This window comes from Martes martes (assembly GCF_963455335.1).
Source record: "Martes martes genome assembly, chromosome: 5".
Lineage (NCBI taxonomy): Eukaryota > Metazoa > Chordata > Mammalia > Carnivora > Mustelidae > Martes > Martes martes.
In genome coordinates this window covers 26,801,313-26,826,238 of record NC_137892.1, presented here as the reverse complement: position 1 = coordinate 26,826,238, position 24,926 = coordinate 26,801,313, and the positions used below count along the sequence as shown (strand labels likewise).

At 39.8% G+C, this 24,926-nt stretch overlaps 1 protein-coding gene across 3 annotated transcripts in view; it reads right to left on the bottom strand.

Annotated features, from left to right (window-relative positions):
• Positions 1-23,866, bottom strand: part of PRR16 (proline rich 16) — a 191,029-nt gene extending 167,163 nt beyond the window's left edge. Inside the window, exons 1-2 of one of the 3 annotated variants that reach the window (XM_080804868.1) lie at positions 23,781-23,866; positions 23,209-23,370 (exon numbers count right to left, since the gene is read on the bottom strand). Coding sequence is in view for 2 of the 3 variants with exons in the window: in XM_080804867.1 (XP_080660993.1) it covers positions 23,209-23,367 (159 nt within the window). In the remaining variant the exon portion in view is untranslated. Of the gene's footprint in view, positions 1-23,208; positions 23,592-23,780 lie in introns of those variants that run through there. The other 2 variants (XM_080804867.1, XM_080804866.1) reach the window with 2 other exon arrangements.
• Between the last annotated feature and the right edge of the window lie 1,060 nt (positions 23,867-24,926).

Here is a 24,926-nt window from a genome sequence, read left to right as displayed (position 1 = left end):
TTACAGAAGGAGGATCCTACAGAAGGAGCACTAAAAGTACCCTGAATCAAAGATGACTGGGATTTCCCATTCTACTAAACACATTTTAGATTTTTAATATTTTTAAAGATTTTATTTATTTATTTGAGAGAGAGAGAGAGAGACCAAGAGAATGAGTTGGGGGGAGGGACAGAGGGAGAAGCAGACTCCTCGCTGAGCAGGGAGCCCAATGTTGGACTTGATACCAGAACCCTGGAGATCATGACCTGAACTGAAGGCAGATGCTTAGCTGACTGAGTCACCCAGGTGCCCATATTTTAGATTTTTAAAAGATGTTACTTATTGAAGACTCTGGTAAAACAGCACATAAAGAAAAAGTATAACAGTTAAGGGATAAAGTGCTCGTAACACAATCAATAGGCTTTTTGTTTATTTCAACTAAAAAAATCAAACAAACAAAAACCAACAATCATTCCAAAAATGAACCTTAGAAAACTGAACACAGTGTATTCTTCACATACGAATTAAAAATAAAGGTGAATAAAGAGATCGCACACTATGATTTATTAATTTCATTTTCATTTTTTATAGTACCATGTACACTTAGGAATTGTGTCATTCCAACCCACTGACTGGAATCAGATGTTCCTATCAGATTTTGCTATCAAGGCTTTCTGATCTTGAAAGTAACACCATTCCCTTATACTTGTAGACACTGTAAAGAAAGAAAATTAATAAAACTAAAAAGAGTGTGTGCCCTTAGGTCTTATATCTAAGATAATACAAAATACGTAAGAAGAGAAAATATTCTTCAGTATTTCTATTTGAGAGAGAGAGTGTGCATAAGAGTGTCAGAGGGAGAAAGAGTCCCAGGCAGACCTCAGCTGAGTGTGGAGCCTGATTCAGGGCTCCATCTCAGGACCCTGAGATCATGACCTGAGTCAAAACCAAGTGTTACACGCCCATTTGACTGCGTCATCCAGGGACCTCTCTTCAGTATCTCTCATGCATTTTCAAGCAAAGAGATTTCCAAGAAAACTAATCACAGGACTTAATCATTTTCCACTCTTTTTGAGTGATTTCTCATGCTAAACTCAATGTAAGAGTAGAAAGCATTAAAAACTAGTTTTAGACCTAGTTTATACCAACATATATAAAAGGTGCACTAGTAACTCACGATGAACTATCTCACTGCAGTTGGTCTGTACTTTGCATGATAGATCATTGCTCTCATTTCACAGAACTTCAGGAAATCCACAGCAGGTACAAATAGCAGGTGTTACAATCCTGTTAATGCCTGCTTTACGTTGGCGTTCGCCATCATTCAAAGTGCATCTTCAACAAACGTACGATGAAAAGTGCACCTAATTATGTGCATGGTCCTTTTATAATTTTTGGTTAATAAAATGTCTCAAACTGACGATAATCAGTATTTATCTTAATACTTTTTTGGGAACTATGGAAAAACAATTTAAGGAAAAGTGTGAAGCAAATTGTTACAAAAGTGCAGTTATTACACAAGATCTGAAGAAACATTTTTAAATCTACTCTTCTAAATGGGCTAAAAATTATCCTAAAATAGAACAGTTTAGCAAGTTAATTAAGATTTCATTGTAACTGCAAATTAGTAGACGTGCGTAACTCCCATGTTATTAAGAGAGAAAATGAGAAATAAAAATCTATATGACATATTTTATTCTAGAAATTCAAAACAGCATTATAGTATTGTCTTCTAATCTGTATCGACAGAAGCAAAGACAAATTCTGACAATCTCCTATTTCTGAAGCTTACAGTTTTAAGGAATGAAACTTCATGGTTCTTTACCTTGAACACTCGAAATTAAAAACCATTTAAAATGTTTTATGTATTTGCCTGTCTTCTTAAAACAGGGTATGCTACTGATAATTTAACTTTATTTGGAGAACTTGAATAGTTGTGGAATAGAGAGGTTTTCTCTTACTAAAAATATGGTTAGTTGTTGTTGTGCATTTGCTCATTTTTTAATAGGCATTCTGGGTTTTTCCTAATTGTTGGGCTTTATGCTTCTGTTTCACACTAGTGCCGGTTTACAAGTCTCCAGTGGGAAAAGAAAACCTGCAACCCATTCTAATTTGGTAGCTATAACTAGCTATGGGCTGAAAACAATCGCATGTTAATATTTTGGGCCAACTAAGAATAAGCTAGAATTGACTGAAAGAAAATAAATGTTTTAGTGCCATGATCTCTGCACAAATTAGTTAAGAATCACTTAAGTCAATTACACGCATTTCTTTTCTCTCTTAATTTCAGGCCGTCAGCTATGCTCTGGCACTTGAGGTCGTCAGAAATTTGCTTTCACAAAAAGCTAAATGGTGTATTATGGTTCTATTTAAGTTTTATGGACAAGCACAATCGAAAGTGATGTGTCCGTGAATTTATTGTAGGGTAAAGATTCCATTGAATGTGAGCTTCTTCTTTTTATGACACATCCCACCATTTAGTCAATCTATTCAATCAAAAAGAGTGTTTTCTAAAATTGCACCACAGAATACTAGTCCTGACAGATGGTCTCCAAAAAGCACAGTCCTCACTCCAATAAGTTTAGGAAATAGTGCTGAATGTATTGAGTTTAACAAGTCTTCCCTATATGCAAGAATCTGTGTGTGTGTGTGTGTGTGTGTGTGTGTGTGTGTGTGTGTGTGTGTAAAACTTAGCCAATGAAATACACATTCCATAAACCCTATTTTGAAAAACAAGCAACTGAAAAGGGTCAAATTGTGGCCAAGACAACAGTGGGTTCATCAAATCCCAACTGACTTTCTTCATCATGGGTTTATAGGAAGACTTCACTTCCCTTGCATTGAGGTTTTTACTCCAGTTCCATTTGCATAGGCTATTTGTGCCACTTGCAGATGAAATGTAGTAAGTTCTCCTTTCATTCCTTTTTCGCCTGGAAACCACTGAAATAATGCATTGAGACAGCAGGATCACGAAAGCCTGGGTCCCTAAGCAGGTTGCACCCCCAACCCCAACTTGCATAGGAGAATGCAGTGTGTTGGACAAATAAACCTTTGTTGAGTTCACTGACGTTTCAGGGTTAATTTATTATTGCTGTATAACTTAACCTATCTTAACCAATACAAAAGTTGGATTCTGAAATAATGAGAGCAATGCAAAGAGACTTGATATAAGACTTATAGATGTTCAGGCATGGAAAATTTCTTATTCACTCTTTATCTCTACATCTACTTGTCAAGAAACAAAGGATACGTTTTACTTTCATAGATATTCATTAAATATACTTGCTAGGCTACTATGTGATAGGCACTGCTCTAAACTAAGAGGGTAAAGTAAGATAAAATAAACATAAGGCCCTTACTCTCCTACAGCACACATCGGATTGAAAGGAAGAAAATGCCCAATGGGAAATATGTTCATTAAGAAAAAAGTGGCAATTTTCTTATTAGATAATTATATCTGTAATTTCCATTCCCCTGCTAAATTTCATTTTAAAATATACTAAAATTACAGCAGTTATGGCAACAAAAAAAAATGAGCCATTACTCACATTTTGTTAGAATGACAGATCGGGTATTAAATCAAATATGGATATTTCTTGGTTCTCTTTAGTAATGGAAACCTATTTGAGTGTAATCATTAAACAATTTCAAAAATTTATTTTGGAAAAGAGTTATTCTAGGCAAATTGAAATAAATTTCACTTAATTCCATAAATTTAAACTTCTCTTTATCACTAGCAAAATTCTGTTCACTGAACCAACACCCCTGATAAAAAGATTTTCTGAAATTTGAAGGAACATCTCATTTCTTAATTATAGTCCTAGCCATGTTAATGCATCACTGCCCACCTGTATTATACAAGTAATATGCTTTCTACAATTTATAGGAACAATATTAATATACTATTATTTTTAACCTTTACTTTCAAAAAACAATATCTCAAAGACTTCCTACAGAATTTTATAATGCATACCTGTGTACTAAATACTTCTCCTATACTAATAATGGAACCAGTATCTGTAATGATACATTTTAAGATGCTGGTAAATTGTGGGTTCTTTTATTTTTAAAGGTTCTTTTTTAATTTTATTTATTTGACAGAGATCACAAGTAGGCAGAGAGGCAGGCAGAGAGAGAGGGGAAGCAGGCTCCCTGCTGAGCAGAGAGCCCGATGCTGGGCTTGATCCCAGGACCCTGAGATCATGACCTGAGTCAAGGTCAGAGGCTTAATCCATTGAGCCACCCAGGCGCCCCTGGTAAATTGTGTTTAATTTGAAAATTAATGGACATCAAAGAGAAGTCAGCCAAAGTGCTGTCTATCATGTACTTCATGGTCTGAAAGTACTTGAGGCCAATGCCAAGTTGAGGAGTACTATACAGGGTGGCATAGCGGAGGACTTTTGAAGACATAAATTCAATCACCTCTCATACATTTACTGTTGGTAATAGAGTAAAATAAGACCATTTTATAATTGCAAATGACATCAAAGTTTATGACTAAAAAGTACTCAGTTGGTTTACCTTTCCTCATAATTTAAAATAATCATCACAAAAAATAAAATAAATAAAGCAATCATCACTTTGTGTCAACTTAGTAAATAATAGCCTATTTTCAGGTTCACTAAACACTATAACATAGTGATCTAACTCTAAACAACACGAGCTTATTGTTACATTTTCCATTCAACATAGCCCTTGTCTCGTTTCTCTTTTCTCTCTACAATTCTGTTCACGTATCAGTGCTTTTTCAGTAAATCTAATTTTCTTTATCAATTTTCCTGAGGAAAGAAGATACATGATCAGGAACTAATAAGAATAGCATATGGTTAGAAACATTTCAAATCTAAGAAGGAGCTACATATGACAATAAAGGAGTTTACACTGTTAGGTAATATTAAATTATCAATATACAAGGTATGACTCCTTTTTAGTAGAATGACAAAAAGAAAAGCATTATGGTTAGAATTTGGGTAGTTTTTCAATAACTATACCTCCCCTAACCCCCACCAAAAATATCCTAGAAGTGTTATTGTCCAACTCAATATTCAATATGAAGAATATGAGAACCCAGGTAATCTAAGAGGCTGTCGGTGAGTAACAGAATCATTAGACATTATGAGCATTACTGACTTCAGGAAGGAGATGGTGCACACCATCTGTAGTGCAACAACCCCAAAGAGGTGTGTTGTACCATATTATTCTCCTTATTTTAAAAAAATGTAAGTCCCCAACAGCACACAGGCAGCCTGTTATGAATGAGGTTTAAGTACTGAATAGAAATTCCATGGAGTACATAGAATTTAAAAAATAGTATCTCTAGGAGTGCCTGGATGGCTCAGTCATTAAGTGTCTGCCTTTGTCTCAGGTCATGATCCCAGAGTCCTGGGATTGAGTCCCGCATTGGGCTCCCTACGCAGTGAGGAGTCTGCTTCTCCCCTGCCTGCCCTTCCCCCTGCTTGTGTGCACTCTCTCTCTGTCAAGTAAATAAAATCTTAAAAAAAAAAAAAAAGAAAGAAAATAGTATCTCTAGGAGTCATTAAAAAAATAACTTTCTGTTTGTTTATGTCGTGAGATGATTAGGAACTGTGAGCTCAAAAAAGTAGTTTAAAGACTGTAGGGGATTAATCAAATATAAGTAACATAATTATATGATGTTGGGGAAAATTAACTTTGAGTAATAGTCTCTAATTTTTAAAAATTGATAAATACTAATATTTAACTTCACAATTTAAAAGTGTCTTCTTTTTTACATACACCAAGCAATTATTAATATTCTATATTAAATGACAATAATATATATTACTTCTTTTTACTTATTTGTTATTCCTAGGGATATCCTGGTTATTTCTTAAGATAGTTTGAAAACAGTGCATTTAAATAATGCTTCAAAATGGCAAAGAAAAATTATGTCAGTTATTTAAATATTTTAACTTCTATGTTGAAACACATTTCTCTAGTTAGTTTTTTTTCACTTCATATATATTTAGCATGTGAAAAGGTTTCTGCTCAAATCCAAACTGTCCAACTAAAATCCAGATTTCCGTTTTAAAATTGAAGAAAAATTTATAATATGGTATTGTCTTTAAAGCCAGAAGCCAAGGGGTGCCTGGGTGGCTCATTCGCTTAAGTGTCGGACTCTTAATTTCAGCTCAGGTCATGATCTCAGTGCCATGGGATTAAGTCCCGTGTCAGGCTCCACACACAGCATAGAATTGCTAGAGAGTCTCTTCCTCTGCCCCTTCCCCACATACTCACACACTCTCTCAACTAAATAAACAGAATCTTAAAAAAATAAATAAAGACAATTGAAGCCAAGAACTCCAATATTCTCTCTTACTGAAGAGGACAGATTAAAAATATGCATACAAAAAGACAGAGATGACCAGATCCCTACAGGAAAGGGGGAGAGAGACTATGTTTTTCATATAGTAAGTCCAAAGTTCAGGACAAGACAATATTATCTCCTGAGCAACATAACGACAACATCAGGTTAAGAAGGCCCTCTTTCTATATTAATGTCTGTTCTTTAGTACTCAATAGGCTAATTTTAAGTACTCATATTTTTGAACACTAGAGGGAGTACATAAAAGAAAAAGAAGCCAAATACTGATGCTACCTAGTTCTTCAATGCTTTACATAGTATTGTGTTGTTGCAACAAAATACTTGCTTACTTCTTACAGACATGGTGGAATGATTAAAACATTTTAAACAGTATCCAATATCCCTTTTATATGTCATTTTCCAGTTAATTTAAAATTTATGCCTGTTGGCAAGAAAGGTACATAATAGTCAAGAAATAGCAAAACAAAACAAAGTGAATGCATTTTTTAAAAGATTTTATTTATTTATTTGACAGAGATTACAAGTAGGCAGAGAGGCAGGCAGAGAGGGAAAGGGGGAAGCAGGCTCCCCGCTGAGCAGAGAGCCCGATGCGGGGCTCGATCCCAGGACCCTGAGATCATAACCTGAGCCGAAGGCAGAGGCTTTAACCCACTGAGCCACCCAGGCACCCCAAAGTGAATGCATTTTAAAGTAGACATTCATTTTCCTTATTTTAGTCTACATATTCCATTAAAGAGAGTAAAATTATATCTTAAGTGCTTTGAAGAGTTTAAAATGACATGCCTGAGCCTAAGGGAATAATGGGCACTTTCAAATCAGAGCCAGACTTTTGTCTCAAGGTGAAGTCCTGAGGTTATGCTGCATTTAGGGTTTATATAGACAAGCTGTCTCCATAATTTCCATATGGGAGGGATAACGTGGGAACTGATGGTTGGGGGACCAGAAACATGAGGACTTAATGAATTAATATTTTTTAAACACTCTGCCTCACACACAGTAAGCATTCAATGTATCAGATATTACAGAGAGAGCCTTTGTTCATTTCAAAGAATAAGAATATGGTTTGAGTTCAATGAAATGCATTCAATGAAGGTAATTACATAATGAAATTGAAGTAGGGGAAACAAGCCCTCCCTACAGGCAACCCACACACTAAAAGCATGTGTAACAGGAAGATTAAAAAAATCCACACAGAAAGTGTTTCATAAGCATCTACTATATACTCCTTCTTGGTAACAAGTAGCTATGCAGTAGAAAGTAAAGGTGATAGTTTGACCCTTGAGAACATCGATGGAACAAGAGTTGGAAGAGATCCAGTCATTCATTCATTTGTTTAATGAGCCCATCTCACATGATGACCACTGCCCTAGGAACTTGAGATGCCTAAGGGAATAAAATAAAGATCACAGACCTCCAGAAGCTGACGTTCTATAGGTGGAACACAAACAAATAATAAGCGGTGGACATAAATCGTTCAGTGCTACAGAATCTGCTAAGTATTAAGAAAGGGAGAAAAGCCTTAACAGGGAAAGAAGGATAAAGAATGGTGGACCATATAAACACAGACAGAGCTGCCAGGAGATGCTACGGTAGGCAACAATGGAGTAAATCCTGAATGAGGTGCAAGGGTCAGAACAGAAGTGGAGTGCTGTGAACATGTGCATGGCACAGCATGATTACTGTGGCCGAAGCAAGAAGAGTCAGAAAGAAAGCAGCGAGAAAGGAAGGGGGAGGGATAACAGGTGAGGAAGGAAATGTTGTGAGCCTCAGAACCACTGTACGCACTGTGACACTGAGTGAAATAGAAAGTCACTAAGGGGATTTGAGAAGAGTGATGTGATGTGGCTTGACCCTGACTGTGAGTGGCGAAAGGGCTGAAGGAGGCCAAAGAGAATAGTCAGGAAGTCTTCTGTAGCAATCCAATGGAGGGGGGATGTTGGCTTGGACAATGGTGGCAGAAGGCAAGAAGAATCGGTTAGATTCTGGAAACATTTTAAAGACAGAACTGACCAGACTTTTCAATGAATTATAGATGATGCATGAGAGCATGAGATGTTAATGATTCCAAGGTCTGGAAGGATGGAAACACCATCCACTGATAAGGGAAAGACTATAAGGTATAAGGTTTTGAGGGACGAAGGAGATCATGGCTCGGTTTTGGGCATGGTAAATGGAAGCTGTCTTTCAGACAGCCAAGTAGAGATGTGTCTTCTGGGGAGAAGACCTCAGAAGAAATGTCTGGGCTGAAGACCCAGATCTGGAAGTCACGGATGTACCCGCGGAATTAAACCACAAGACTGAACATGAACACCAAGATGAAGAGTGTAAATATTTTTTTTTTCCAAAAGAGAATCAAAGTTTCAGTTTAGACACCTGAGAGGAGGAAGGAATAAAGGTAAGAGAGGAAGAAAAATCAGGTGAGAAAAGCGTAGTATTCTTCAAGCTGAGTGAAGAAAGATTATTAGGGATGTGCAAACACTGCCAAGGGATTAAATAAATGACGTCTTGAAATCAACTATGATTAAATAAGGAGTCGTTGAGGTTACAGCATACGTTCTGATCGGAGTGTTTTTATAAAAGGATAGGTAATAGGTGGTAACAGTAGAGACAACTCTTTGGGGTTCTGTAAAGGAGAGCTTGGAAGTAGGATGGTAATTTTCAGGCGAAGTTGGGTCAAGAGAGGATTTTGCTATTATCTTCATTTTCATCTGTACACTGATGGGCACCATATGGGCCAGAGTGAAAAAGTGAAGGTATAGAAGAGATGGGGAGGACTGCCAGTGATTTTCTTCAGTAGACGATAAAGGACAGGCTCTCCTGCGTATGCAGAATGACTGACTTTCAGCCCTTAGCACCTTTAATACGTATTATGGGGAGATGGATACTCAGATTCAAATTCCTCATTGGATAACAAGAATGAGACTTGAAAAATGTCTTATTAAGATGACATGTTTAGCAGCTAACAGAGAAAGGATACTAGATGTCTTTAAAAAGGCACAAATAAGCAACAGACGTAAATGCAAAGCAGAGGCACAGTGAGAGAAAGAGGACTATGGAATGTGAGGCGGGATAAAAAACTGAGATGGTGTCAAGATTGTCAGGGATGGTCTCCGGGTTACTCACTGAAGGGAAGACAAAGATAAAGTCAAAGAGGAAAAATGGGACTCTGGATGTCAGCTGGGAGGCTGGGTTTGTTCATCTGACATTTTAAGTATTAGGAGGATAGTATATGATCTTTTAGGCGGGGGAGTGGCCCAATGAAAGCAGTGCATTAAGAAGATTAATCTGGCTGTGTTTAGAGAATGAATCGGCAGAGAACAAAGGAGTTAGCTGTGGGGCTATTAAAACATCTTCAGTGAAGTTTACAGCAAAGGGATTATGGAGGTGGCTGTGGGAAGAAGGCAGCCAGTCCGAAATCCCTTTTAGGGCTTTTCTGATAAGGCAAGACTTATCAGTGACGTTATGTTCTTGTTGCATCCTGCACTTTTCTTTCTGAGTCCTTACTGCTCCTTCATATATATTATTTCTGCCTGTATTTGAACGATGTCCCCACACTAGCATGTAAGTTCCCGATGAGAGGGGCCATGCGTGCTATTTCACTTCCCTGGCCTTGCAGAAAGTAGGCGTTTAAAGAAAATTGCTGAATAACTAAAGATGATATGGGGCCTATCAAAGAAGCTGATAAGAAAGCAAAAGGAAAGAGACGACAACAAAAGATGTGGAAGACAGGAAGAGCAGGAGAAAGAAGGGACAAACAAGAAAGAGGAAAGTGACAGATGAAGTAGAGAAAGGAAAGGAGGAGGGAGAAGAAAAACAGAGGACGCTGAAGTTGAAAACCCGGAAAACAAAAGAGCTACTATGTTGCTGCTGGGAACTGGGAAGCTGATTACGGACCATGGTTTACAGGGAGAAATATTCAAAGTCTAACTCTACCACGTGCCCTCCATATTGGTGACCCTCTCTGTCTTAGCTTCCCCCTATAGAGAGCAACCTCATAATAACCTTATGATAACCTCACAGGTTAACGAATGGGTGCAATCCCATGAGTTAATTGAGAACAGCTCCTGGTGTCCTAAATGATGAACTGATGTCCGTCATGTTCACCATCACCATCACTGTCTTTCTTTTTAGCTTCAACAGCTTCAACAGCTCACATACCATTTGGACCTCTCCTATCTCTACACATGTGGAAGATGCAGGAGGAGGATAAGACAGATTGGCAGGGAGACGAAGAGCCCCTTCCTTCCAGCTGAGGTTGCCTCTGACCTCACTCGGGAACCATGAGTAGCATGAACATAGTCACTTAGCCGTGGCCACCGCCATCGCCTCTGCTGAGTCTCCCTTGTTTTCCCCGAATAATAAAACAGATCTGCACTTAAATTCCTTGAAATGTGTCAGTTTCACTTTTCATTGTGAAAAATGGCAAAGGAGATAGGAGAAGGGCTGAATGGAAATGAGAAGGTGCCTTTTCAAAGTAGGTTCAGTAAAGGAAAACAGAATTGGGTAAATGTAGGGGGAAAACACCAGTAAAGGTTTGTTTAAAGAGAGAAATACTGAGATAGAAAAGAAACATAAAATCCCAATGCTTGATGGATAAATGCCAAATAAAGGTGTAAGTAAATAGAATGGTGGGTGAAGAAAGCACTATTAAGTTGCACGAGCCATGGTTCTTGACCACGATGAGTCCCCTCTCTCCCAGGGGACACCTGGCAACGTCTAGAGACATTTTTAGTTCTCAAACTGACATTCTTGTTGGCTACTGGCATCTAGTTAGTAGACACCAGGGATGCTGCTGAAGATCCTACAATGCACAGGACAGCCTCAACAACAGAGAATTTTCTGCCCAAAGAGCCATGCTTGAGAAAGCCCCAGCTAGAGAGTGAAAGGTAGAGAGGAAAAGATGGAAACAGATTGGATCCTGTCACTCCTCTGTTCAAAATTGCAAAGCCTCCATTTTTTTAAATATATATATTTTTAATTTATTTATTTTGAGAGAGAGAACAAGCATGAATGGGGAATGAGGGGCAGAGAGAGAAGCAGGGTCCCTGCTGAGCAGGGATCCCAATGTGGGGCTTGATCCCAAGGTCCTGGGATCATGACCTGAGCCAAAGGCAGATGCTTAACCTTAAGACTGAGCCCCCCAGGTGCCCTGAAAAGCCCGCATGTTACTCTAGGAGTTATGATCCTTAGACATGTCTCCCTGTGCCCCCCGGGACCCTTGCTCATCCTTCCTGCCTCACTGGCCTCTTGGCTCTTCTGCAAACACGCAGGACACTGCTGTTCCCTCTACCTGGAAAAGTGCTCTCCTAGACACCCATACAGGACCCTCCCTCACCTTCCAGCTTTTCTCTGATATTGCCATGTCTCTTTCTCGGCCATGCTTATTCCGGACCATCCTAGTTACAGTTGTACCTCCTCCCCATGACCGTGTCCCCCATTAAAATCGCCTATTGTGTTCTAGCACTTTCCAGGATTTGACGTAATTTGACAATTACCATGTTGGTCTGTTTTCCTTGTGTCCTCCCCACCCACTGTGTCAGCTCCATAAAGGAATTTTGTTGGTCACTACAGGTCCCGCCTCTAGGAAAGTGTCTGGCATACAGTAGGCTCCAAACAATTATATGCTGAGTAAGTGAATAAGAGGTTCAGACAAATTCAAAGAATAGTAGCAACAATTATAGATACATTAAAGTGCTCACTCTATTCATGGGAACTGTTGTAAGTGCTTCACGTATAGGTAGCCTTTGAATCTCTATAACTAGTCTACAATGTAGGTAGAATTATCATTACCATTGCCATTTTTTTTAAAGATTTTATTTATTTATTTGACAAACAGAGATTACAAGTAGGCAAGAGAGGCAGGCAGGGAGAGAGAGGAGGAAGCAGGCTCTCCGCAGAGCAGAGAGCCCAATGCGGGGCTCGATCCCAGGATCCTGGGATCATGACCTGAGCCAAAAGCAGAGGCTTTAACCCACTGAGCCACCCAGGTGCCCCATTACCATTGCCATTTTAAAGAAGAAGGAAGTCAGAGAAAGGTTAAGAAACATGTCCAACACTGCAAAGCAGAGCAATATGAAATGGCCCGGCTGAGAACCCACCCTTTAAATGATGCCACCCTCTTTTGCAACAGAGCCTCAGAATTTTTCTATTACTAAAGGAAAAAGTAATTCTAAATTATTTGTCAGGAACATCCAGCTTAGCCAATCAAGGAATAATCAAACTTATTCTTTATTCTACCCAACAACTGAACAAATACAAACTTATCATTGCTATGTAAGCTTTAAGATTCCCAGTTAATTTCCAATTACGTATAGCTTGATCACTGTCATGGAAAGTAAAAAAGCCATAGTTACCTAGATATCTTTTTCAGCGACTGTCAGTTTTTAGCAGGTTCACTGAAGTTAAATTAAAATGTAAAAATCATATACTAACCAAGGCTTGGTTGTCACAATGAATATAAAACAGTAATGATTTATTTTAACAAATCCTAAAAAGAACAAGAACCAGTCGCTAATGGTTTTCAACTGTGTCCTTATTTCTTGAGTAACAGACGTATCTCGCGAAAGTGATGTCCGGTGTTGGCAGTTTGTGTTTTTATGATATGTTAACATCGTATGTAAGAGCACTGGGTGTGGTGCATAAACAATGAATCTTGGAACACTGAAAAAATAAAATAAAATAAAATAAAATAAAATAAAATAAAATAAAATAAAATAAAATAATAAAATAAAGAAGAATGCCATAATGGGGAATAACAAAGCAAGAAATGTCTGAGTTTCAAAGGCCTGCCCACATCCCTCTGATGTATCATTCCAGGAGTTAGCATATGTTTTACTCAGCAAGTTTTCTAAGCACAGAGAAATCAATTAAAATGGAAAGCAACATGAATTTCCCTCCCATATTTGCATTCTCCGGGTAACATTATGGCCCTTTACACATTCCACATGGCTTTAGAGAGTCTTCTTTCTCCCCCATAGAGGGGGCTCCCTACGACAGATGACTTTCTTCAGGGCCAGGTCCTTGAGCTGATTCATGATTGTGTCCTTTATGGTCTCCAGCACAGGGTCCTACATGTACCAAGAATTCAATAAATCTTTCTTATTTTGTGAATTAATGTCATGCGGGAAAATGTGAAAGCAAACAAGGAAAAACGCTGTTCTGGGAACAGTTTTAAGAAAAGCATATGTTTAAGTTACAATAGGTTCTGAAAATATTTTGTCCTATGGATGATGTATTCAAGCACTTACCATTAAAAAAAAAATAAAATGTGGGGCGCCTGGGTGGCTCAATCAGTTGAGCGTCTGACTTTGGCTTAGGTCATGATCCCAGGGTCCTGGAGTCAAGTCCCCCTTCCAGTCCCCTATCAGGCTTCTTGCTTGGTGAGGAACCTGCTTCTCCTTCTGCCTGCCTCTTCCCCTGCTTATGCTCTATCTCTCTCTCTGACAAATGAATTAAAAAAAAAAATCTTTAAAAAATGTATGTGAGTTTGCCTTTAGATACATGGGCATTCCACAGTGTGGCAACAGTAGTAAAGTGTGAGTGTGTGTGTGTGTGTGTATGTGTGTGTAGCAGAAGGAAACTGCTGATGAACTATCCACTGGGCCCCACCACCAGCATAAAAGGCATAAAATTCTCCTTCCTGTTTTTTGGGGGGTGAAGGAGGGGAAGGAGAGAGAGAATCTTAAGCAGACCCCAACCCAGCGCAGAGCTGGACACAGGGCTCCATCTCATGATCCTGAGATCATGACCCTGAGGTCGTGACCTGAGCCTAAAGCAAGAGCTGGACACTTAACCGACTGAGCCACCCAGGCACCCCCTCTCTTTATTCCTTTTTGTAGAGGCGGGACTTGTAATCTTGACTATTATGGAGCTGGGTTTCAAATAACTACCTGAAAATTAAAAGCCAAAACAAAACACACAAACAGTCATTTGTTTTGTGTCTTCTCCTGTGTTATTCTTACCTCCCCAAGATTCTCTAGGTTATTTGCAAAACCTTATTTTTGTATGAGCTGTTATTCCAGGAGAAATATCCATGATTGTGTCAAACTTTCAAAGGGCTCTGTGATACAGAGGAAAAGATTAAGAAACATTGCTGCTAGGAGGTAATTGATCTGAGAGAGAGAGAGAGATAAATACAATAATATTATATATTTATTTATATATATTTATATATAATAAATGATATACTTATATTTATAATATAATATTATATAAATAAATATAATACTTATCTATATATTTAACTTGGAAATATAATAATTTTCTACAGCATGAATATAGTTGGAAATTTTAAGATAAGATTTGATACTAGGCAAGAGGCAAAGAAATGCCAACATATCTGTTCACTTTCATGTAGTACTAGAGAAGAAAATCTGTTGGAAATCATCAAATTTGCTTTCTCCAAGCAAGTATGGCATATATTATCTGAGAACCTATTTATAGTGTGCCAAACACTGTAGTAACTGACTCATTGGGCACAGGTATGTAATGTATTGCCACACACTATTCTACAAGTAAACATTTACCCCAAACACCAACTTGAAGTGGCATTCACAAAGGAGGAGGGAAGACAAAGACCATAAATATAAATTTTGCCTTAACAATGGTAACGTTTTTACCTAAAGTGGGGTTTAAAAGCCGAATTCCTTGGGAATCTGCATGTCCTGCCACCTTCAAAAACAAAAAATAGCATATATTGCAAATAAAGCAATATGTGTCCTGAGTTGACAGGACACCTTGTGAGCCTGCTTTGGACATTACTTAGATAGGTCCATTACCTCCTTTTAATTAATGTCACTTTCTGTCTCTTAGTAAGAAGTGTTTACCCTGGGTTCTCAGGTCTTATCGGAAATGTTAGTCTAAAGCACTTCATCCTAAGGAACTAACTTTGCATATAAAGAAAATATTTCTTTCCGTATTATGCTGGAAAAACAAAGATTTTAGAAAAAGGTGGTTTTGTGTATCGCCCTTTTGTACTTGGGAAGAGGGGTTGCCTGAAAATTGCTATCACTAAGATCAATATGAGAAATCTGTTTATAAAAATACACATGACCTTGTTAGTCATCTCAAAAAGTTGGTTTCTGGTAGAGAGTTCAACAAACTTTTCTGTTCATCAGTCATCGCAGAAACACATGAAACCCCAAACTTCTCCAAAAACGTAAGGACAATTTGGTAACATCAAAAGAAAAATAAGGTTCTCAAATTCTTTTAAATTCATTTAAAACAGGTGTACACAATACTAGATATCACCAAGCACCCATTTTAGCTGTTCATTTATTTGCTGTTGTCATATACAAAAAAGCTAAGTAATGCTGTCATTAACATTTTTTTGAATACTAAATAGGTCAAAAGTAATCCCATAGCACCTATTTATTTGGACAATGCAAATTTCAAGGTCTAACTGACTCATTTATTCTGCCTTGAGATTGATGTCCGAAACTCTGAGTGTAACCCAGGGAAACAATGACTATTACCACAAAATAATAATAAACCACAAAACAAAATTAAAAAGATTTATTAGCCTCATATAAAATTTAAAAAACAGTATCTGGTATATGAATGGATAAAGAAGATGTGGCACACACAGGCAATGGAATATTACTCAGCCATAAAAAGGATGAAAACTTGCCATTTGCAAGGACATGGATGGAGCTAGAGTACAAGGCTAAGGGAAATAAGTCAGTTACAGGAAGATAAACACCATATAATTTCACTCACATGTGGAATTTAAGAAACAGAACAAATGAATGAAGAATATAAATAGAAGAGGCAAACAAGAGAAAAGACTCTTTCAATACGGAGAACTGGTGGTTGCCAGAGGGAAGGAGGGTGGCTGGATGGAAGAAATAGACCAAGGAGATTAAGAGTTCACTTATCCCGATCAACACTGAGAAAGGTACAGAATTGTTGAATAATTATATTGACCATCTGACAAGGATGTAACATTGTATGTTAATCATACTTAAAGAAAAAAAAAAAGAAACTGTCTACAGATACTGCTGCTGGGAGTAAAAATTTGTATAAACTCCCTGAAAGACTGTTAATATGAATCAAAAACTCTAAAACTCCTACTCTTGACTTCTAAGAAAATGTAAACAACAAAACAAGTTAAGAAAAGTCACAGAGCTGAGTGATTCAATCCCTGGCTCTAGTACTAAAATGCCTGGCATCGAAGACTCACTTCACTTACAAGTTAAGTGACCTAGGGCAAGTGACTTATCTCTGGCCTCTGTTTTCTTATCTGTAAAATTGTATAACAATATTATCTTTCTCATATGTGTGTTTGGGGCATCAGAAGATTTAATATAAATAAATATACTTAATGAGTACGTGGCAGACAGTAAAAATCTCTTTTAGCTATTCTTATTGCCAGAGCTACTCTAAAAATTTTCGTGATATTTAACAGCCACAGAAATTTATAAATTAATAGAATGTCCAACATTAGGGGAACATATAGCAGATCTACATAATCCTTATGATCCACTCCTCAACAAAAGAGAAAATATCCCTGCATATGGTTTCATAATTTTATATGACTTGACCCATGTTAAAAATAAGCATACAAAAAGATCCAAAGGAAACACAGCAAAATGTCCAATGTATCTACTTCTGTTGGGCATTCAGGATAATTTCAATTTTCTCCTGTATAATTTTTAGATTTATCCAAGCTTTCTCCAGTATTCATATATTCTATTACTTCTGAAATCAGAAAGAAAAAAAAAAAGGAAATGAGTTCTTTAAAAAACTAGTACCCATGGGTGTGGGTTTGGGGGAGGATTGATTAAGTAGAACATGGAGGATTTTTAGGACAATAAAAATACCCTGTAAGATACCATGATGATGGATACATGTCCTTATGCATTTTCCCAAACCCGTAGAATGTACAACACTAACAGTGAGCCATATTATCAACTATGGATTTTGGGGGATTATGATGTGTCAAGGTAGACTCATTAGTTAGAATAAATGTACCACTCTAGTGGGAAATGTTGATAATGGGGGACACAGCGCATGTGTGGAGATAGAAGGTATTTGGGAAATCTCTGTGCCTTCACTTCAATGTTTCTATGAACCTAAATCTGTTCTAAAAAAATAAAATCTTACTAAAGAAAATGAATTAAAAAAAATTTTAGAGGAAAAAAGTACTATTTGTTGTTTACTCATCTTTTATTTTTAGCTTGACGTTAGTTATGCACATTTCAATCAGAACTGAATCAGCAGCCTACCGGAATTTTACCCCTCTAATTCTCAAAAATTGCCCAAGAAATTATTCAGGAACTAGATCTATAGAAGGATCTGTAGTTTAATTTGTTTGGGAAAATATGTTTTACTCAGACTTATACTACTCTTTTGATGCATTTTGATTTACATACCTGAGATCCTTAGAGAAGTAAGGGTGGAAAAACTTAACCCAGGTAACAATGAAACCTATTGCACTGATTTTATTATATATTTACTTCACTATTGGCTAAGGCACATTTTCTATTTATTACCTTTAGGCTGTTTGAGTTTCCTATCAGCTAATTCCTTGAGTCTTGAATGGTTTTAATGCATTGAAAACAGAGACAGTGAAAGATGGTTACTGGTTATCTTTATTTTCTCAGAACCATTCTGCTCCTTCAGTAACATGCTAAGCCATCATACTTAGGACAAGAAAAATTTCAAAAACATTTTAGCATTTGGTAAATATCCTTGAGTTTGAGGATGCAGACTGTTGTATAAAGTAGTAAAAGTATAGCTACTGCAACGATTGAATGAACTGTGAAATTTCATTCATTCACGACTTTAGAACTTGGGAAATACTCCAGGGATCATTCTCTATAATTTGTTCTAGTAATGAATTTTATATGCATGGACTTATTCACCAAAGATTGGTAGGATTTCCTAAAGCAAGAAACTACAGAACTTCACTCAGCAAAGCCATTTAAAAAGCAGAAAACATTTAAAAACAGAAACATTTTGAAGTTAATTGTTAATTCTATGACTTCTGCTTTCATCAGTCCCCAAAAGGATCATTTCTAGTGGATTTTCAAACTTCTCAAAATTAAACTTTTTTTTTAAGATTTTATTTATATATTTAAGAGAGAGAGAGAGAGAGTGCATGAGAAGGGGGGAGGGTCAGAGGGAGAATCAGACTCCCAAAGGCAGTCCCTTAAGCAAATAAGCCACCCAGGTGCCCCTCAAAATTAAACTTAAGTTTAATTTATTTCCCTGTATGACCTCATAAAGATCATGGGTGTTTATCAATCCTCAGGCACAGTACTGACCTAACTTCCCACCTAAGGAGGCTGACCACTGAGTCGGTCTAGGGAACAGAAAGAATAATTCATCTTAACTAGGTCCTCTCTGAGAGACATATGTACTCACAAAACTTAGCAATAAATAAATAAATTTTACATAGACATATAATTTTATACATAGATACACACACATATATACAGACACATGTAATTATATGTATCAAATATTTTAAATTTAATAAATTACATTTATTAAACAAATAACTTATGCATATATTCAACCCATTAGCAGTGTGATTACTTCAAGTTGTAAAATGAAACACTACAAACATGTTCAAAGTTATAATCAGTCAAAACTAAAAGAGAATATAGCTAGCACAGCAATGAATTTTGTTCCCAAATCAAAGGCTCTTTACAACATATTCCAGTCTCTGTCTAACCAATAAGGTCTGTGATACCATATTAACACTAACATTTGAGGCAAAACAGTTCACCATTGAGATCTTCCTAAAAGAACAAGCACATTGGTACCCAAAGATGTCAGATTATTTGACAACTATTTTTAAAGGTAATGACTCTTTTCTACATTTCTTAATAATTAAAAAAAAGGATATACTCACATCTAATAAGCCAGTAATGGCTAGTTTCATCCCTAAAACTCTAGAGTTTCACCCCAATTTTTTTTAATGTGCAGAAAAAAGCATCATGGAATAATACTGTATTATTATTGTATGTAACAATGCTATTTCCTGTTAATTCCTTCCCCTCTCTACTCTTCAAATTATACCCACATCTCAAAGATCTAAAATCTTCTTTTTGACTATCCATCCCCCCAAGGATTTATCCTTCATGAGAAACTCAGTTGTAGGATTCGGATATGTGATCTCCTGTGTAGGACACTGATCCATTTATATTAATCATGACAATCTAAGTAAATTGTAAGTTCCTTAAAATTCCTACCTTACCATCGTTTTTTAGCTACTTCTTTCTTCACCAAAGGCTGACTATCTTACTAAGTACATGGCAAATGTCACCGTATAAATCTACATACACTAATTCTTATTCTCAATTCTATTTTTTATTCTCAAGACTATTAGACCAGAGTCAGAGTGGCCACTAAAAAGAATGCCTTTTCACACTATTGATGTTCAAAGACAGGAAAAATGCATCCCAAGCTACTGCTTTGAGTTCGCTGAGACCAGAATCTACAACTTGCTCATTTTGGTAGTCATACAAAGATAATATAGTACTTGGCACATAGTAGGCACTGAATAAATATGTTGAATTATACTTCAGGATTTTCCATTATACTACAGAAGATCAAAAGACCCTTATTATTTCTGAAAAGTCATGTTATTTAAGATTTTACTGAATGCTGAGGATAGAATAAAACTGCCCTTAGACTTTGCAAAAATGCTGTTCCTCATCTTCCAATATATAATCCAATTATGAATGATAAAGCAGTGGATAAGTGAATAACTAATCACAACTCGGTATAATGTGGAGTTTTGTTCTAATTAGTACAATGTTTCAAGCAGCTATTATTATGTTCGAATCTACTCTAATACCTGAATTTTCCGATGACTCAAGTCCAGAGAACTTCTAAAAAGAGAAAGCAATTTTGGAATAACCTCAAAGGTCCAAAGCTATTGGTGCAGAATTTATGCAAAAAAAAAAAGAATATTCAAAAAAGAGTATTGTATTTTAGAATAGAAGAAACAAAAAAGAAAAACAAATACCATACAGTGACTAATATAGTGATCTAGTCATAATCAGCTTTTTTAAAAATTTCTAATTTCCACTCCAAGTTAATAACAACTGTCTGCTAATTTATGACAAGATATGGTATGGCCTAAGGGGCACAGCATTGCCAATAAAGGAATTCGAATTCTAAATATAACAGTTTATATTTTTAATACATACCAGTGGTAAGCTGCCAGAATACTGAATGTAACAATTGATGAAGAGTGAGGTTCAGAGCTACAAGTCATAGCTACAGAGACCAACAAGTTCTGCGATTTTACAAAGTTTTAAGTTACCCCTCCATTCAAAACGACATCAAAGGCATGTTCAATCACACGTGCAGTACTATCTTAAAAAGATAAATGCTGGACAACTGCAAGATGTTGTAAGTTAAACATGCCCTATAAATACTTGTTCTCAAAATAACTATCATTCACATTATATAGAAGGCCAGGGTTCTGAGATTTGGCCTTAGTAGACACAACTCCATGTGCAAACCTAGGACAACGATAGCCTCAAGAAAGTAATTAGCAAACGCATCACACCCTTTATCATTCATAAATTTCACTCTCAGGGTAAGATTTTTCCACAAAGAGGCCCTCGCAGCCAATCAAAAATCCCAAAGCATTAAGTCAAAATTTTATCCCTCAATCTGTCCAGCAGATAGATCCTTTCATTCACCTGGTTGTACATTATTTACGTTTCCCCATACGTTTTGTAAATGACCTGTTTTTGTTTTTGCCCTTAGGGAAGGCTCAAATAAAAGAAGACCCAGAAAGAGTGAGAGATCTGCAGATTTCCTGACTGACCTCTTCGTGATTCTAATGAAGAGCCCTAGGGAGGTTAAAAGTTTCACCCTGGATCTACCCGGTCTCCAGATGTCTACGAGATAATGAGCCCAAGCAGAACCAAGACTCTGCAGTTCCTCCTTATTTATTCTGTCTAAAATAGGCAGTGGAGTGACACATCATAATATAAGGAAGTATGTGCCCACAGTGGCAGAGTTTTGACTGCCTTTCTCTTAATTTCAGCCTCTTCCCTAAGACAGCAAACACCTTACTTTGCTGATGTAGGCTTCCCACGTCCCCCACCGTAGAAACCTCAACTACTATAAAGCACAGTTCTGCTAAAGGGAGCAAGCCCAAATTTGCTCATTTTTTAAAACGCCATAATGTTTCAGATGGAAACACGGCCTGCCAAAGATGTCAAATAAAAGAATAACAAAGAAGAAACGAACAGCATCTTTAGACTTGAATTGCAATGCATAGCCTCGCCATCTGTCAACCAGTTGTGAAGCCATGATCCCACGGATGCCCTGCGAACACGGACAAGTTAGATCCTTGCACCCATCATCTGTGTCAGTCCCCACTCTCAGGACCTCAGTGGTAATTACGTTGTCTCTGGAACAACCTGCAGAAAAGGCATGAGCCGCTGGCAAACCCAACCCTGCCACTGAATGGGCCATTTTCACAGGTTTTCATTTGGTAACAAATGCGGAGCTCGGTTCCTAGAGGTGATGGGAAATCCGGGGAGGAAGGGAGTTGGGCTGGGGAAGGTGGGGGTGGAAGGGGGACTCTTTCTTCGCTTTTGTATGGGAAATTGGATAGAGGAGGTTCATCTCCAGGGGCCAGGCAGCCAACCCCCCCCCCCCCAGTCTCCTCCCCCTTGGCCTCAGAAAACAGGAATACAATTTCGGACCTCGAGTATGTACCACTCCTTCCCTTCCCGCCGCGGCCACCACCTTAGAAGTTACAGGCTTCGCTCTGGCACATCTGCGGGTGCGGACTCCCTGACCGAGAGCCAAACCAGTCAGCCTTCGCGAGCGGAACCGCGGGCTCGGACTCAGCCACCAGCTCCGCGACGCCACCCGCTGCCGGCGGGGCAGGCTCGCGGGAGACCCCACCTCTCCCACCCGGCCCTCCTCCCCCCACCCCCGCCGCCTGGAGCAGCAGCCTGACTTACGCAGCCGCAACCCCGGTACCGCCTTGGCTTGATCGGATCCCAGTCACAGGGGTAGGGGTGGGAGGGCACAAGTGGAACGGAGGGTCAGGGGGAGGGGGGAGCGGGAAAGAACGAGACGGTCCGGTTCCCAAGAGCCAGGACGCAAGTGGCAAGACCCTGCTGCACGCCCACCACACACACGAACACGCTCACCGACGCGCCCCAGGTTCGATGCCAAGTGTCTACAAGATGGGAGGCAGGAAGGGGGTGGGGTGGAGGGAAGGCCCGGAGTTACTGGGAGCGGCATTCGGAGAGCTGGGGATGCTTCAGGAACTGCCAAAGTGAGAAAGTCCCAGACCCCCCCAGACCTCCATCCCTAAGTCTGGGCTCCCCTGCCTGCCGCCCGGGTCGCTTTCCTTCCAGCTGGGCTTGAGAGGCGGGGAGGGGAGCCGGAGCCAAGCTTCCCCTGGGCTGCCCTCCCCGGCCTGGCCCAGGGCCCGGAACCCGGCCCCCCTCCAGCCCCGGCTTGGGGAGATTGCCAGGCAAGGAGCGACTTGCCAAAGGACTCTGGGGGAGCAAGAGGGCAGGACAGGGGCATTTTGCACGCTCTGGCCCGGCTGCTCATTTCTTCCTCTGTCGACACACCCCCAGTGTGCCCCCTTCCCGGACATAACACGCACACAGAAACCGAGACACGCACGCGTTCGCCCTTCCCACCGTCCCAGGTCCACCGATTAAAACACTAGTTGATTTCCTCCTGATTAAAAAGAAAAAGAAAAAGAAAAAGAAAAAAGTGCAACAACTCTTCTCCGGAGTCGCCCGAGCAAAAAGAAAGTCCGTCTGCGGGCGTCTTTCTATAGTTTTCCAGGAGTTAAGAAAACGGGCGGTCCCCAGTGAAAACGGGACCGGAACCCCGAGGGGGCGAAAGGTGACGAACTCCTTCCCCACCCCCGCGCGTCTCACCTCCTTAAGTTCCTTGGCCACGTCCTTCAGGTCGCCCAGGACTAATTCCAGATCCTCCACGATGATCTTGATCTGCTCCTTCACCTTGGTTTTGGAGGCTGCCGGCGGTCCCTCGGCTGGAGAGGACGAGGAGGGGGTCCCCTTGGACTTGGCTGACATTCTCTGGGGGCAGGCGAGGCAGGTCAGCACAGGCGGGCGAGCGGAGGCTGCTGCGCGCCCCCGTCCCTGGCGCTGCTGCGGCCGCCCCGATCCCCCCACATCCTGGACGCTCCCTGGGCAGCGGCGGGTGGCTGCGCTCGGCGCTCGGCAGGGCGGCCGCACCGTGGTGCTGCCATCAACTCCCCGAGACGCGGCGCTCGGCGCGGGGCTGCAGACGGGCGAGCAGCGCGCCTGCGCCTCCTCCCGCCGCCGCCCGCCGCTCTCGCGCACACACGCGCTCGCTCCCCGCCCGCCGCGCCCGGGGCTGCCAGCTGCAGTCCCCGCCGCCCGGCCCTCCGGGAGCCCCGGCCCCGCACCTGGGCGCCCGCGAGCCCGGAGCCCGCTCCGCGCCCTGCCCAGCCCCGGCCTCGAACCTGAGCTGCCCTCGTCTCCGCAGCCCGAGGTGGGCTTTCTCACGGCTAGCCCCGCTGGCTTCCTCCTCGCTCGCCGGCAGAGCCATGGAGCCCCGGCACACTTTGTGACAACATGCAAAGAACCACAGTAGGGCCGGCAGTTGGATTTGGGGGGCGGGGGGGGGGTCAGAAAAGCTACCCTAGGTGTTTACCCAGGACCAGAGTGTGTTCAGAAGGCCTCCTAGTGACCTTCGAGTTAAACGGAGGTGTGCCTACTTCTGCAGGAGAGAGAGGGAGAGAGATGTGCGTAAGTGATGAGCCCTCGCCCCCTGGAATAATGAAATTCAACCAATATTGTTGAAAGAGTTTGCCTAATCCTGCTGATTCCACAAAACTAACAGCGGATTTATTAATTTCAAGTCTTCACACCAAAAATGCCCCGGGGAGACTGTCTGAGTCATCTTGGCTGTACTTATCTGGGACAGCTCCTCTTTCCTTTTTTTAACTGTTTTCTTGACCTATGCCCATGTGTGTTTTGAGTGGAGCGGGGAGGGAATAAGCTGTCCGCATCTCTTCTTAGGAGAGTTGAAGAAGAAGAGTGCCTACAACTTTTTTTTCATCGTTTTTTTGTTTTTTTGTTTTTTTAAAAAAATCTCCATTTCAAGCATTTTGCTGCTAAATAGGAAATAACTTTCTGACTGTTCTGTCAAAAGGACCCAGGGAGGGTAGTTAATAGGAAGCCTTCAGTTTCATTCTCAGTAGGTGGCTCCCATTCTCATTAGCTAAAGTTTTAATTTCCTTAGTAAAAAACCCATGGGCTATTAGCTACTGACCTGGTAGGAAGGCTGTACTTTATTGTCTTCAGCGCGCACTACTCCAAATCATTATTTTAATAGGCTTCCCCTCTTCGTCATGCCTTCCCAGGGCCCTTGCTTCTTCCTTCTCACACCCCAGGTGGCTCCAACAAGCTTCTACAGTTGAAGAAAATCTTGGCAGTTCTTGTGAGTTCCTTAAGCCCTCCATGGTCAGTCAGTCTTAATTCTGAACAATTTATCTTGACAAAATCACTGGAAGTCATATACGAAATATATATATAAAAAAAAAAGAGGCAACAGAAGAAAAGAGAAATTTAGATATGGGTGTCAAAACAGTAACAGCATTGAAAAA